We start from the raw sequence: 15,156 nt of genomic DNA, 5'->3' as shown, positions 1-15,156 counted from the left end.
GGGTGTTGTGGACTTCCGTTGATATCCCGCATTAATTAATGTACCATTAAAAGAAAGTGTCACCCAATTAATATCACGCAGAAGCGATCCTGTCGTTAGGGTTTCATTTGTAATGCATTGTATTAACGCTCTGCCTTAATGGGAGTCATTTGCAAGCCGGAGCGTCACCCGATGGGCTGCCATGGGGGTGCCAGTTTGCACCTCTCGCGGCGAGGATTACCCAGACGAATTGAGGGGGACAGGCTGCCATTAAGAGTAACCCTTGTTACTGCCTGGGTTTGGCCACGGCATCCTGCATCGCTTCAGTACAGGCAGCTGCCGGAGGTCAGGGTGCTGCTTCCAGGCATCCGTCGTCCCCAGCTTCAAGGCTGGCGCATTCATTTAACCCACCTTCTTGATCTCTCCCTGGGTTTTAGAAAGTCAAAGTTAGCGGCGACTGCAAATAAAATGGGATATAAAAAAAATAGGATGTGCCCAGTCTATGGTATCATGCCCATGCAGAAATCAAAAAAGGGATTTCTTCTCTCACCCCACAGTGTGTGTTGGCTGGTAGCAGTAAATCACACTGGTGGTTTGACTTTGCTACTGCGTTTTAACAGTGAGGGGAGGAAAATCTCACTGGCTTCTGCAGGGCAGGGCTGCCTTTGTTTCCCCGGACAAAAACTGCTTCTGGCAGTGCAGAGGCAGGAGAGGAGACCTTGACTATGGCCACCTGGATCCACCTGGTCCATGTCTCGACTACAGCCAAAGGGGTGCCGGGCCACCTGCAGCCCATGCCCTTGCAAAGGGGGAGATTGCTCCAAACACCCTCTTCCAGCAGGAAAATCACACCAGCAAGCTATCACAGCCAGGAGCTCGCTGACTGACAGGTTTTCACATTCTCCACGCTTGCCTCTGACTTTCAAACGTCTCGTTAGACCATCTTGGGTTCCCATCTGCTGTCTCTGAAAATGGGACTGATCTGACCACAGCCCAGGAGGGCAGCATGAGCTGCCCTGCAGCCCTTACTCCATCCCTGCCCTGCTCCTTGAAGACTGGAGATGGATGATGGATGGAAATGGGAGAGAAATGTGGCTTTTCCAACAGGATTCGGCTGCAGGCACCGTGTTAGTGAAGTGTTGGTTGTTTCACCCCCTTTTTCTTCCATACCCTCACAGGGTAGTGGGAACAGTCTGTTTTATAGGGTGATCCCTATTCCTAGGAGAGCTGTATATTTTGGTTCAGATGTACAACTCTGCATTAGATATTTGTTCAAACCAGTTGCCCGCAATCTGCCCGATGTCAATGGTCTGTGCCCTTCGTTGCTTACCCATCTCCCAACCTCTTTGTTACCATTCTTCCAGATGATTCGTCAAAGTGTCAAATAATGGGCAAAGACCTGCAAGGTTCCCAACAGGAATCCATTAAAATACACTTGCCTGATAATATTCCTTGTTTCCAATTGTATTTTGAGGGCTATGCACTAGCTAACTGTGTTGATTTTTAATTATTCTGTCTGTTAATCAATGTCACAGAGCACCGAGTCATATGGCTTAGAGAAGACGCATGTCACTTTGACTCTGTTGCCCTTCTTGACCTAGATTGTTGTCTAGTAGAAAGACAAGAGAGAGAGAATAGAGCAGGATCTCTTGTCTGTGAGTCTTGTGGGAGGTGTTAATGCTGCTACTTCCCTTTAATTCCCTATTTAGCCGAGAGCTACGCTGTGGGTTTCATTATTTTGCCTGGAGGCAATGTAGCTGAGAGGTCTGAAGTCACTTCCATTGAAAAAATCCTGCGTTGGTTGCTCTGCCCATTCCACTGCTGCTCCTCGGTGTTTGCCGAGCTGCTGAAAATCATCAGGAACGGTCCGGTGAGCACCTTGGCCATCGCTTTTAATGCTCTTTGGCAGGAGTTATCAGACCTGCTGACTGAGATATGTCTCACCGGGGGACGCTGGAAATGTAAAGGTAGACTGCTATGTCCCTGCCAGAGCTCTCCCCATCTCTTTTCTGAAGATGGGATAATGATCAGCCCCACTTGGGTTTTTCTGAACTCTTGGACTGTGCTTTCGTGCTCATGACTTTATGCTTCTGTAGCTGTGTGTTCGTAGCAATCCCCATCAGTGGTTTTTTGGTTGCTGGAAAGGTTCCCGGAAAGGTTCCCCTGCCCGCTGGCATTAGCTTTGCTTCTCTTCATCACTTCTTGCGGAGCTGTGAGAAGCCACTCATAGTCTCCTGAGATCTGGGGCAGCAAATGCAAACCCGGGGCACAGCGTAATATCTCAAATTACCTCGAAATAGGGGCTGTCGAGGGAAATGAACTTCGACAGACAAAGCTGGCTGTCTGTTTAAATAACCAGCAACAGCACAGGCAGGATGGCTTCTTGAAAGCTGATGTGGAACTTGCTTTCTTCTCTGTGCTCTTTCTCTTGGTGCTTCACCCACCTGGCTGCTTGGTGACACGTGTGGCAGGTGGTTGAGCAGGACTGGCTGGGGATGAAGAGGGACCGGGCACCAAGATGAAGGCAGGTAAGATGTGGGATGTGGGAGATAAGAGAGAAGCCATCCCCAGGCTCTGGTGGTTTGGCTGGGGGTGGAGGTTGTGGTGCAGCCCTTGTGCAAGCTCAAGCCTTGTGCTTGCTGTGGTCTAGGGCAGGCAGCTCCTTTTGCCCCCTGCGCTGCAAATTCAAGCTCTGCTGGAGAGTGCTTTTCTTCCTCTTGCTTTCTTTTTCAAATATAACTCCATTCTGGATGAGTGCTTGAGCCACGTGGCCACTCTGTCACTCCCCAGGGCAGAAAGCAGGGGAGTGACAGGTCCCACTTATCGTGTCACTGCCTGGAAGGGACAGTGGCCAGAGCCACTTGGGAAGTCATAAATAAGAGGAATATTCTGAGTTTCTCTGTTTTCTTACTAGCTTTACCTTCCTCTCCTGTCTGCCCTCTCCTGCCTCTCCTGAGCTTGGCCCCCAAGTCCTGCGCTGCAGAAGTGATGGATGGCAGGAGTAGAGGTGGCAGAGCCATTGTGTCCCAAGATTTTGGGGACATTGTGCCATAAGGCAGCCATCCGAGCCCCATGCTGGCAAGGACAGAGCTATTTTGGTGGGAAATGGGGCAACTCTGGGCTGGAAAAAGCAAGCAGCTTTATTCTGTGGGGTAGCAGAGCATCCTCTCCCATTCATGCCTGCTGAGCGCCGTTGTCCTCTCAGTGTGGCAAATTCCCCCAGGGGCTTTGCTGCTTGTGATGTCCCGTTCTTCAGCGCTGTGTGTTGAGTTGGGACACGTCCGCTGTGAATAAGGGCTCTCAGCATTACACGCTGTTATCCAGCCGCTAATTCAGTCTCCAGCTCCTATAATGTCTCTATTCCAGCTGTGTTTATGGTGTTTTCAAAAGCCCCTCAATTGAATTATAGCTCTGCGGTGGCCGTTCGCCAGTGTCACCCGATAATGAGAGAGGTCACTTAATAGAGATAGCAACAAGAGATACATATTAACGAGAGCTGATTGAAAGGTGGGGTGAATTTCAAGCAAAAAAAAAATTTCAAAAAAGGAAATTATCAGGTTTTAAAATCAAACTGTGAAATTGGAAATTGCTTGGCTCGGACTAGCAGTAATGCAATTAATAAATGTAATTAAAAATGTAATAAAGAATACAAGAATTGGAATTCTGTGCATATCCATGCGAACATTTAGAGCTGGCACACGAGCGAGGGCCCCAGTCTGGCAGTCGGGCTGCTTCTGAGATGGAGCCTGGGGACGGAAACCAAAACCTGGGACTGTTTTTCCCTCTCAGCAGGGTCTGGAAAGGGGCTGGCACTTGTTCCAACTCTGTCTTTGCAGCATTCTCATGCAGCAAATAAGACCCGGATGGGAATAGGTAACTTAAATCTGTGCCGGGCAGCCCAGGGACATGAGATCCAGGATTTCAGCCTTGGATTCAGTGTCAGCTCTGTTATGCAGCACCTCTGAGGTTCTTTGCCTTGGGTGAGAGGCATCAAACCCCGCTTCCTGCTTTTGACGCGAGCAGAGTCTGAGCCAGCTTTTAGCAGAGCGCAAAGCTCCTTTTATCTGCCCCGCTGTGCGGTGGCAAGAGGCAGGGAGAGGGAAAAGAGCCGCCAGGAACAGCAACAGGAAATTATTTAAGAGTAATAGGTTGACCTGAGATATAACAGGAGCACGAAGCAGCGAAGCATCTCCTGATGGGAGCGGTCAGCTCCTGCCTTGATGCTGAGGCAGGGCGGGGGGGGGGAAAGCAGGACCCGAAATAGAGCTGGCAAGATGGTTTGGATGCTGATGCGAAGATCACAGCGTGGGCAGCTTGGTTTGCTGCCTGCTCCTCCAGCCCTCCCGTCCATTGCTGTGTGCCCCCCGGTCTGTCTGCGTCGCCTCCTCTCATCTCATCGACCTTCAGACAGCTGTTCGGCCAGATTGCCTGCCGTTTTTCCACATTATTTGCATTGGTACAGCACGTGCGCGCATCCGCATCCTAATCGTCTCTCCCGGCTTCTGCTGGGGTGCTGCTGGGTGACTTTGCCCTGGGAGGTCAGATGGATGTTCTCTGCGTGGAGATGGGGAGCAGGCTTGGAGGGACCATCCCAAATAAACCCAAATTAACGTTTCTAGTGCCCAGCCAAAGCTTGTCTGTATGTTGGAAAGGCAGATGCATTTAAGGAAAGGGAATATCTGAGAAACTAACTCCCAGACCCGCTTCATCTCCCACCTTTACTTCTCTCCGGCTCTGACCCCGCTGTGAAAAAGTCAAAACTGCTCAGCCCTTTGCCCACGGGGCACCCGGTGTCAGCCCAGTTGGACGAGACTGATGGATCAAGGCACGTTCAAGGTGTTGGTGGCCCGTGAAATGGGTTTGCTATGGTGGAAAGCTTTCGCAGACGCTGTGCAAATCTGCTCTGTTAGCAGGGTGAGCAGCTGTCTGACAGCCCAAGGGGTTTATATGCTCTGGGAGCAAGCGCCGCGGGCCCGGTGGAATGGGTTTTCTGCAAACAGCCTTTTCTTTTTAGCCTTGTGTGAAAGAAGAGCTTGTTCATGTAGCTTTATGTATGTCTTAAAAATTGTCCCCACTAAAGATTTCCTTGCTTTGGCAGCTTTTTCCTCGGGAACTCCTCACCCAGCCCATCTCTGGTCCTCGTCATTTTGGTGCGGTCCCCGGTGCTTCTCCAGCACCAACCTCACCCGAGCAGCACTGGCTCTGCAGCCCTCAGGGAACGTTTGGTAGCAGACGAGAGGGAGGAGATTGTGCTTTGATGTTTTTAGGGAGTTCTGCCCAGCACCCCCTGTGTTCGGCTGTGTAATCTGCCTGGGAGGACACGTTGTGTCTCCAGAGGCTGCATCTCCTCTAGGTCATAATCTGCCTTGTGTTGCTGCCTTGCATCAGTGCAGCATCCATCAGAAAATTTTTTACCGATGCATTTTATAGCAGGATTCATAATAAGGTATTAAAGAACATAGGCATGGTGTAAATATTTTTAAAAGGCCCTTTTCTGATAACCTATTCTTCAGCGTTAGCTGCTCTTTTGCAGAGAATATTGTATAAGGCTTTGGCGTCCCAGCTGTCCTGGTGCCAGGGTTGACACAGCACACGCCTGTGGTGCTGGACGGTTGCACGGGAGGTGACAGGCCAGGCCAGGAGAGGCATTTGCTACGGTGGGACACGCTTGGTCCATACCCAGGAGAGCTTTTGGTTGGAAACAAAACTTCTTTCTGGTCACTCAAAGATGCATATTGCTTTGTCGCAGCGCCGTGTTGGTGTAAGAGAGGTGAGGTCTTGGCTTTTCCTTTGCCACCTCCTCGTGCAGCATCGTTCTTTTGTGTTTGGACAGGGATTTTAGGGTGGTTTATTCCTTATTTTAATCCAAGTCTATCCTTGCTATTGGTGATACACTAGGGTAGTCTCCTCTTGTACCTTGCCACTCTTGGTTTGGTCTTTCAGGTTCTCTGGGTAGCTGTGTGTAGCAGCTGCTTCACTGGAGCCCCTTAATTCCTGGAGCTGTTTGGGGGGGACCCGGGTGCTGAGGTTTTGGATGAAGGATGGGATGCTGAGGCATCGAATGAAGGATGGGGTGCTGAGCTGATGGATGAAGCTTGGGGTGCTGGAGACAGGTTGGGAACGGGTCCCACTCCTGCTTGTCCTCCTCCTCCTCTGCGGGAGGCATCTGTCTGCGTGTTTATTTTTGTCTCACATCTGCTGGCGTCGTAACAAAGATTTAATGATATGACACAGTTTTGTCACAAGTTCTTTTTTTCTGTAGTGAGTAAAGCTTCATTACTGGCTGCTGGAGAGAGTCAAAAGCTTTAACAATGACACAATTTGGTGACTCGTGTGGAAAACTCACCTGTTTGCCACAAGCACCTGTAGGCTGTCATCTGACTGCATTTCTTTTTTTTTTTCTTTTTTTTTTTTTCTGGACAGAAAAGATAGAGTTTGATATTTTTGCCTGTCAGTGACCTAAGCATAACCACAATTAATCTTTGCTAAGGAAGAACAGCTGAGAGAGGCATGCAGAGGAGTTCTATAAATGGGTCAAACGCTGAAAATGCAGAACCGTGGCGTGTCTTGAGCAGGGCTTACCAGTGGCATCTCCCTGGGATGTGCCCTCTGCCTGGTATTTACCGTCAAACACAAACCCCAGCCAGTTCCGCTTACGCAAATGTTCTGCTCCATTGTTTAGATGACGGGACGCATCTTTTGAGTAATAAAAGATGCCAGCCTCCTGCTGAGGAATATCTTGAGCCTCTTTGACCCAAAAAATAAACCAGCAAGAGGATTTTAAAGACATACTTATGCTTTTTAACGCAGATGGATTGAAATTCTGAGTCCTGACTGTGCCCTGCCTGGGCACGAATGTTGAAAATGCCTCGTCTTTTCCTGGAGGACTGTCAATATGGGATGTGTGCATCCTGCAGCTGGTTTTGCATTGCCAGAGGTGGTGTGGGGTTGTTTGGTTTGGTTTTGAGTTGCAGTGGGGTTTTTTGGTGTTTTTGTTTGGTTGGTTTTGTTTTTCTGGGTGGTGTGTGTTTGTTTGTTTGTTTGGGTTTTTTTGCTTGAATTCAAGCTGGGGAAAAATGGTGCATTATCCAGAGTTCTTACAGGCTTGCATCCTTTGACCTGCCTGTTGTTGGAAGTAAGGGCATGTGTTTGGTAGTGAAATTTTCCAGCTATCTTTTCACTTTGGGCAGTATTAGAGATTTACCCCTCTGTGACCATGCTGTTCTGCTTCAGGCTCCTCCCATTGCCTGGGAGCCCTTCTGCTCCCCTCCTAAATTCACCAGCACTGCGCTTTGCTCGTGCACCCACCCTTGTCCTTGCAGGTCCCAACTGTCCTACCCCGGGGTCCCTCCCAGCCCTTCAGTTGCTTTGGTGTAGGTGCCAGTGACTGTTCTCCAGGGCCAACCAGATCTCTGTCCAGAGCCAATACCTACTCGAATGGATTTTGCTATCCTGGCCGGTGAAGGGACCTAGTCAGCAAAGCTGTAAAATAAGGATAAAAATAAGGTAATCACCAAGTCAGAGCTCAGGCAGTGTCTGTAGGGGCCGGAGCTGACAGCACCAAAGCTGATGACCCTCGTGTCCCTCCAGGCAGCTTCTCCTTTGGAAGGACAAGGAGATGAAGTCTCTTCAAAGCCTGCTCTTGGGCTATTGTATGAAATACAATGCGGGGGAAATCAAGCTCTCCTCTTTTACAGCCGGCCTCACAGCCCCTTAATCGTGAGTGGCCAGAGAGGATTTGCATGTTAAAAGGAGTGGCTAGGGGCACTTAAAAAGAAGAGGAAACATATTCAATCAAGTCCAGCTTCATCCTTATGAATATTATTATTCTTGAGGACAATATACCCCAGGCCTTATTGGTGCAACCCCGCAACTACTCTGTCGCCGGCTCTCCCCCTCCTCCCACTATTAATGGTTAATTTGTAATGCTCTTTGTCCTGACATTGATACCTCGGCGGCTCTAGGGGAGGAATTTGAGAAGGCAGTTGTTGGAGCGTGTGGAGCATCCTCCAAGCAGTGCCCTGGCAGCAGCGAGAGGAAGGCTGTGGGATGCTCTGGGGCTGCTCCCAGCTGGTGGTGGCTTGAAGGAGGCAAGTAGCCTCAAAAGGGACGGGGAGATGCTCTTGTCATGCCTGAGGAGGTGTCTCGGGAATGCTCGGAGAGTGAACACCCACCAGAGCCCTCTGCGAAGGGCTTCTCCACCCCAGTACACCTCCAGCTGGCTGAGTCTTGGTTCCCAAGCTCTCCAAATGCGCAAGCCAGGATTAATGTCCTGTGGGTATGGCACGAAGTCAAGTGCTTACCTGTCAGCAGGGCGGATCTGGGTTAAACATGCCAGAAAATGAGCAGTTGTAAGGCGAAGGGTAGCAAACTGCTGGGACAAATGGGCTCGGTTTGGATGTTGTGGCCTCTTCATCACTGGAAGGCTCTGAGAATTAAAATTATTTAGGTGCAGCATGGGGACAGGTTTCTCTTTCGAGGTCGTTTCTAGCTATATCTTTTATGCTTTTATGATTGCTGATCACAAAAAAAAAACTTGAAGGTGCTTTAAAAAATAATCCTCAGGCCATGCCCTGCGAGGCTTTTTTTAACAGCTTGATTTAGTGAGGGGGGAGGAAGAAAGCAAATGAAAAATCTAGGTGGGAACTGCAACCTCTCGCACCTCAGCAGAAGTGATGCTGAAATAAGGAAAGTGGAGTTTTTTTGCTTGAGCCCAAGGCCAGCTGAGATGTCAGAGTTCCCTGCAACGCCGTGTGGCTGGATGCGAAGGCAGGGAGGTGTGAGGGTGCAACAACACCCCGCACGTGCTCAGCACCGCTTTCGGGACCCCGAATGTGAGCTGCAGGATGTGCCCTGGCTCTGTCTGACCAGGCTTGTAGCGAGTTCTGTCACCTGCCTTGAAGGCAAGTTTCTGCTGGCTTGAGCCTTTGCTGGAGAAAATACAGATGCTTTGGTTCTTTTATGGTGCTATTACTCAGTATTAAACAGGTTAAATCAGATTTCCAAGTGTGGATCCCTAGTTTTTCGTGCTTTTCTAGTGGTGGAGGTGGTGGCCTGGGACAGCCTTGCTGAAGCCCTGGCTGGGGTTCACTACAAGCTTTGTGGTTCCCAAAAAACCTGAAAATGGCTCAGTTTGTTGCTCAGCTTTGGCCAAGGGCTCAAAGGAGGAGCTCCACTTGCAAGCAGTGCCCCATTTTCTAAGTTTTGTGTCTCCTCAAGTCTCCTTTCCACCTTCTCAGCACTTCATACTTCTGTACGAGCTGAGGACGAATAATTTAATGCGAATGAAGTTAACAATAAAATGCAGAGGCTTGGGAAGAGGTTTGCAGAAATAATCCGTATTATCCCCGCTGGCCATAACCAGCCGCTGTCACATCTCGCTTCTGACCTTTGCTGTCTCCCTTTCAAGCTTAGCTCTTCGTCAACCCTTAACGTGGCTGCGAATGTGTTACAAACATATGGACTCACCCAAGCAGTCATGATCTGTGTGTACCTATGGCCCGAGTCCCCAGCAAAGCCTTTTTGCTTGCGGTCTGTGTTTCTGCCTTCTGAGAGACAAGAATATGCATTTAAGATTTGCATAGGAACATGCAGCTGTTCCACCAAAAATGGATAATTGTTCTCCCCGCTGTGAAGTTAAACAATAAGAAGTGCCAAACTGCATTTGCCGTTGCTGATTTTGTGCACTCAGCTGCATGTTTTATGCATGTAGATTAGTTCCAGATTTATGACGATTTAACTGTTAATGCCTGCGTTAATCAGGCCAGGTTGTAGTTGCTGTGGAAACTATAACTTTGAATTTTACGTAAAGTTCTGTGTTGCATTTAATGCTTTTTTTTATTTTAGGGCCTCTTATATTTAATGCCTTATGGTGAAAAGAGAAAGGGAATCAGCGCTGAAAATAAAAGCGTCTTTGGGCAGAAAACAAGTTTCAGCAAAGAGAGTAATTTTTGTAGAAAGTCGTGATGTCTGGGAAAATAAGGGTTTGTGATAGAGTGCCATCTTGACCACAGCTGTATAACTGTTATTATAAGTGTGTAACAACTATTATAGCTACTGCAATACTGTCATAAAGAAAACAGCTGTATAACTTATAAATGCCCTGAAAATACGGGATTGAAGTTCTTGGGTCTCTAGATATTCCCTTTGGTGGGCAAAGGAAATCGCTGATGTGTTTTGGATGGGAAAACAGGCTGGTACACAATTTTACTTATATATATATTTTATTATTATTTCTTTCCAGAATACACCAGTGGGCACTCCAATTTTCATAGTGAATGCCACAGATCCGGACCAGGGGGCAGGAGGCAGCGTCCTTTACTCCTTCCAGCCTCCTTCCAATTTCTTTGCCATCGACAGTGGCCGTGGCATCGTGTCGGTGATACGGGAGCTGGACTATGAAGTGACTCAGGCTTATCAGCTCCAGGTCAACGCCACGGTGAGTTGTCTTCTGCCTGCTGCAGGGGAGGAGATGTTTTCCTGAGGGATCGCAACGGGGAAAGGAGCTGCTGCTTATTTATTGTATTGCCCCACTCTAGCATCTTCTTGGGCACATCCAGCATTTTCCACTTAAAAAGGTGTTAGATCAACGTGTTGCTTTGGAGCAACCAAACCATGGAGCAGAGCTGCATCTCTCCAACAGCATCATATGTATGGCAGGGGCTTGCGCATCAAGGTGAGCAGCTCTCTTGGTGAAGAAAGCAAGTACAGGGCGTACGGATCATGAAATCCTCTGGTCTCATTCCTTCTACATCACAGCTTATGGACGGATTCACCTATATTAAAACCCCTGAGTCTCACTCCGCAAAAGCTGAGTTCAGACCTCAAAAGTTAAAATTTTTGTGGACAGAGGAGGAGAAACCAAGGTCCTAATTACAGTTGATGCCACTGTACCGGGTGGGGACCCCTGGGAGAGGTGCATCCAGGTGGCCACCATGGCAAATTCATGCCCCACCTGAATGGGAACCTTCTTTCCTGGCGTCAAATCTAGCGAGAGCTCAATAGGGAGCGTGGGAATGAGAAGCAAAGTGCAAGCAGGCGCTCTGGGTGACGGCTCCTTTCCCATCTCAGACGCAACAGAGGAAGGTGAGATTCAGCCCCGCAATACATCTGACCCAACTTTGCATTCAGGAGGGGGAGGAAAAAAAACCCCTTCCTGACCCCTCCAGGCAGCTGGCTAGAGCTTTTGAAGCATGTGATTTAATCAAGATCATTGTCTTCATGCAGAGACACAAATGTCAGGAGGAGGTGGAGGGCTGTGTGGGGCAGCTTTGCTCTCCTCGGCCACGGACACTGGGCACTCGCCGGCTGCAGGGCCACAGGCAAACAGCTCAACCTTTCAGCTCATTCCCTTGTATAGTTAAGGCTGTGGCATTTTCCCCAGAAGCTTATTTTTTCTGAAATATATCTCATTTTATTTGAAATAGTCCAGTCACAGGAGGCCCTGCACATTGTTTGATTCCTTATCAGTCTCTGTCGCCCACGTGCTTTCGCAGGATGTGCCATTGAACTATCTACTGGGTTACAAAACTTGGGACCAAACACAAGCCCTGATGGAAATGTGCCCTTCTTTCCCATGTCTGATTCTGGTTCCCTCAAGGATGCCACCTTGGTCCATCCAGCTCCATCTAGCCCTATATCCCAGGTGCAGTTACCAGCAAAGATAAAATGGGAGCAAATCTGGTACTCGCTGCCTAATATGTTCCTGGCTTCTAGTGGTTTCCAGCTCAGGGAGTTAAAAGACGTAATATTGAAGTCTCCGAATTGGGCTTGATTGCAGCTGTGGGAATATCTCCTTCTCTTGGTCGCAGGGTGCTGGTAATGAGAAAGAAGGGCAATGAGAAACCCCGGGGCAAAGCCCGAGGAGCAGGGCGAGAGTTGCACAAGTGCAGCAGGAGCTGGAAGAGCAAATGCAGGCTCTTGCCTGTCTGACGAAAAGTTGGCATGGTCTGGAGTGGGAACTGGGGCGATTGAGAATTTGGGGTGGCTGCAAGGACTGCAGGAGTTGCTGCGGAGCCTTGGCTGGAGGCAGGAGCCGTTTCATCCCAGGGACGTAAGCAGCAAGAATGAGGCTGGAAAGGGCAGAGATGGTAAGTGAAGAAACTTGAAATGTGGTGGTTTTTTCAGTGCTATCTGTAATACTTTAACCAAAATTTAAGAGATGAAGGAGAAGGAAAAAAAAAGAAAACATTATCTGAAGAAACTCAAGACTTCAACCCAATAACACTAACAGCTGAGCATGAGTCAGAAATAAGCATCCATCCTGGCCATAAACGCTGAGGCCTGCAGGTTAAGAGGATAATGTACAAGCTGTGTTGTTGAATACGGTTTAAATTAACATTAATCTTCTGGCAATCAGTCCTTGCTGCTGTTCAGAGCCATTTTGCAGAAGTGTGCGGTAACCTCTAATGGTCACCTTTCAGCACGGTGCTTGATTAGGGGGTAAGGAGAGATTTATTTCCTTCCCTTCCTGTGTTTTCTGCTTTGCTCCTGCCCTTCCAGCAAAGGGCTGTGGGTCACTTTTGAGCATCTATGAGTTAATTCTGGTGTGCTGGCTGCCAGAGAAGGGCCTTGCTCTGGGAAAGTGCTTGTGGCTCTGTCCCGATGGGTTATAATGGGATGTAAGGGAGATGTTCCTACTCAGAACATCAAAGTGTTCAAGGGCCACCACTGCTTGTCTGAATATTTCTGTGTGCTTGTCTCATGAAGAATGGCTGATGGAACTGGGGCTGTTCAGCCTGGAGAACAGGAGGCTGAGGGAAGACCTCATTGCTGTCTACAACTACCTGAAAGGAGGTTGTAGCATGGAGGTTATTGGTCTCTTCTCCCAAGTAACAAGCGATAGGACAAGAAGAAATGGCCTCAAGTTGCACCAGGGGAGGTCTAGATTGGATATTGGGAAAAATCCCTTCCCAGAAAGGGTTGTCGGCCATTGAAAAAGGCTGCTCAGGGCAGTGGTGGAGTCACCATTACTGGAGGGGTTTAAAAGACACATAGATGAGGTTCTCAGTGACACAGTTTAGTGCCAGTGTTGGGTTAATGGTTGGACTTGATGATCTTGAGGGTCTCTTCCAACCAAAATGATTCTATGGTCGTTGTGACCCGCTTTGCAGAGTAGGGCTGATGGGTCCACACCTCCCTGCAGATGTGGAGGCAGCTCGATTTGCCTAGAAAGGCAGCTCCTGGTTACCTTGATCCTGCCAGTCCCCGTGCAAGGTGCGAGGGGAGAGATTTACAGTTTATCAGAGCCAAACCCATTAGCCCAATAGAAAGGAGGTTGCTACTGTGAGGATGTATCACTGCGATTCAGGTTTCTACCCTGCCTTCTGTGCCAGAGCTGAGGCATCCTACGTAACCAGGAGCAGCACTTGGCGTACGTACCTTTTGCCAAAGCTCAGCAGAAAAGAAGTGAGATGCAACTGCGACGCAGCCCACAGGGTTATGAAGAGCGGTGGAAAGACAAGGGAGCTGGTGGGATTTGTCACGTTCCAGCCAACGGAGCCCAAGCTGTGCGGAGGCATCGGTGCTGGGGGGTATGAAATGCTCCACTGGGTTAAAACTCTGCTGGCAACCACACCTGGGTCTCATGGTGCGGAGATGCCCTAGGCTCTGTCTGCATTAGGAGGGAATTTATATCTTGAAGTGTATGTTGAAGAGTGTTGCTTCTTTTTCACCCGAAATGTGACGAAAACTAAATTGATGCTTGCTTTATTTTAAAGGGCTAATGCTGGTATGAAATGCATATTGTGTGTCAGCTTAAGTGGAGGTACAGTGGACAATAATTCCAGCAGGTAGCTTGAGATGATTACCTGAACTGTTCAGAAATTTCGACCCAACTACAACTGCGAGAAACTTAATACTGTTGAATAATTCTATTTTTCTGATAGAAATCCTTTCTCTCCCTCCTAACCCTTCTCTTTTTTTAAGGATCAAGATAAAAACAAGCCACTGTCCACTCTGGCCAACCTGGCAATCACCATCACAGACGTGCAAGACATGGACCCCATCTTCATCAACCTGCCCTACAGCACAAACATCTACGAGAACTCGCCTCCGGTAAGGGCTTCTGCTTCACTCAGACGTGCCTGACCGTGGGGCAAGGGAGGGTGCAGCAGGGTATGGGACAGAAAACACAAGGTATCTCAAAAGAGCTGGAGGAAAAACTCCTCTTTGCAGAGATATTTGTTGTTCCGTCCATTGCGAGTTCGCGCTGCTCTGCCCCGACGTTTGCAGTTTGGGTGCAAAGAGGAGCCCCATTCCCATGCTGAAGTGCAAACACAGGTCTGAGGTGGGGGACATAAATCATGGGATTCAAATGGCTTCCAAAGAGAGGCAAACCTATTTTCTTTCTGGAATAACACGTTTCAAGCCAGCTCCAAAAAATTTTTGCCCTTTTTAAAAAAGGGAGCCTAAGCAAGGAGATTTAGGAAGTCTGAAACCCAAATAAAATATTTCTGAAACATTTTTTCTTAAATTTTAGAAAGGTTTTCTATTGTTCTTAGCACACAGTCACCCCATTTCCTCCCCTCAGTGTATGTGCGTGCCATTTCTAATAGAAAAGTTGAAGGAAAAATGTAAACGTTTCTGAAATGAGGCAGTTTTGAAAATGCCAGAATCATCAGCCATTTCAGCAGTTCAAGCGTTTTCCCCCAGGTTTTGCCAAATTGATCCAATCATTTCAGTTCTTCTGAAACTCAGTTTGTCAGCAAACTCACTGTTTGTGGAAAATGTCTCCCGGTCTCTAAATACGGCAGGGCTTTTTTTTTTTTCCCCCTGCGGCAGACGGTGGGGAGCAGGGTGGGCAGCCTTGGCTTTGGGAGCTGCTTGCTCTGGTCACAGCAAAGCTGCCCAGAACCTTCAGCTCAAGCAGCAGCCCTACTTGGCAGCCTCCACCTTCCCAAGGCATCCCATAGTTTTGTCTATAGGGCGAGTATTTTTGTATATGGACGGAAAAACCTTCCGTGCTGAAATCACGGCATGGTAGGCATCCGTAACACACATGCATCCCATAACGTCTCTGGTACACTGGATCTGAACTGCCTGATGGCTCAGTTCATACAGTTGATAGAGGGAACTCCAGCTTGCTTCAATTGATGCCTTTTTTTATTCGCTTTGCAACAAACTGCTGGCTCTGATGGAACGGAGAGTGCTGGATCAATAGGGCTCAGTCCTACTGCC

At 48.6% G+C, this 15,156-nt stretch overlaps 1 protein-coding gene across 1 annotated transcript in view; it reads left to right on the top strand.

Moving 5' to 3' along the window:
- The window catches only part of CDH23 (cadherin related 23), a 193,365-nt gene that overhangs the window by 71,746 nt on the left and 106,463 nt on the right, over positions 1-15,156 (top strand). Inside the window, exons 6-7 of the mRNA XM_065638593.1 lie at positions 10,223-10,417; positions 13,906-14,034. Coding sequence (XP_065494665.1) covers positions 10,223-10,417; positions 13,906-14,034 — 324 coding nt within the window. The remainder of the gene's footprint in view (positions 1-10,222; positions 10,418-13,905; positions 14,035-15,156) is intronic.

This window comes from Caloenas nicobarica, chromosome 7 (genome assembly GCF_036013445.1).
Source record: "Caloenas nicobarica isolate bCalNic1 chromosome 7, bCalNic1.hap1, whole genome shotgun sequence".
Classification (NCBI taxonomy): Eukaryota; Metazoa; Chordata; class Aves; order Columbiformes; family Columbidae; genus Caloenas; species Caloenas nicobarica.
Note: the sequence above shows the minus strand (reverse complement) of the source record. Positions and strands in the feature narration are given on the sequence as shown.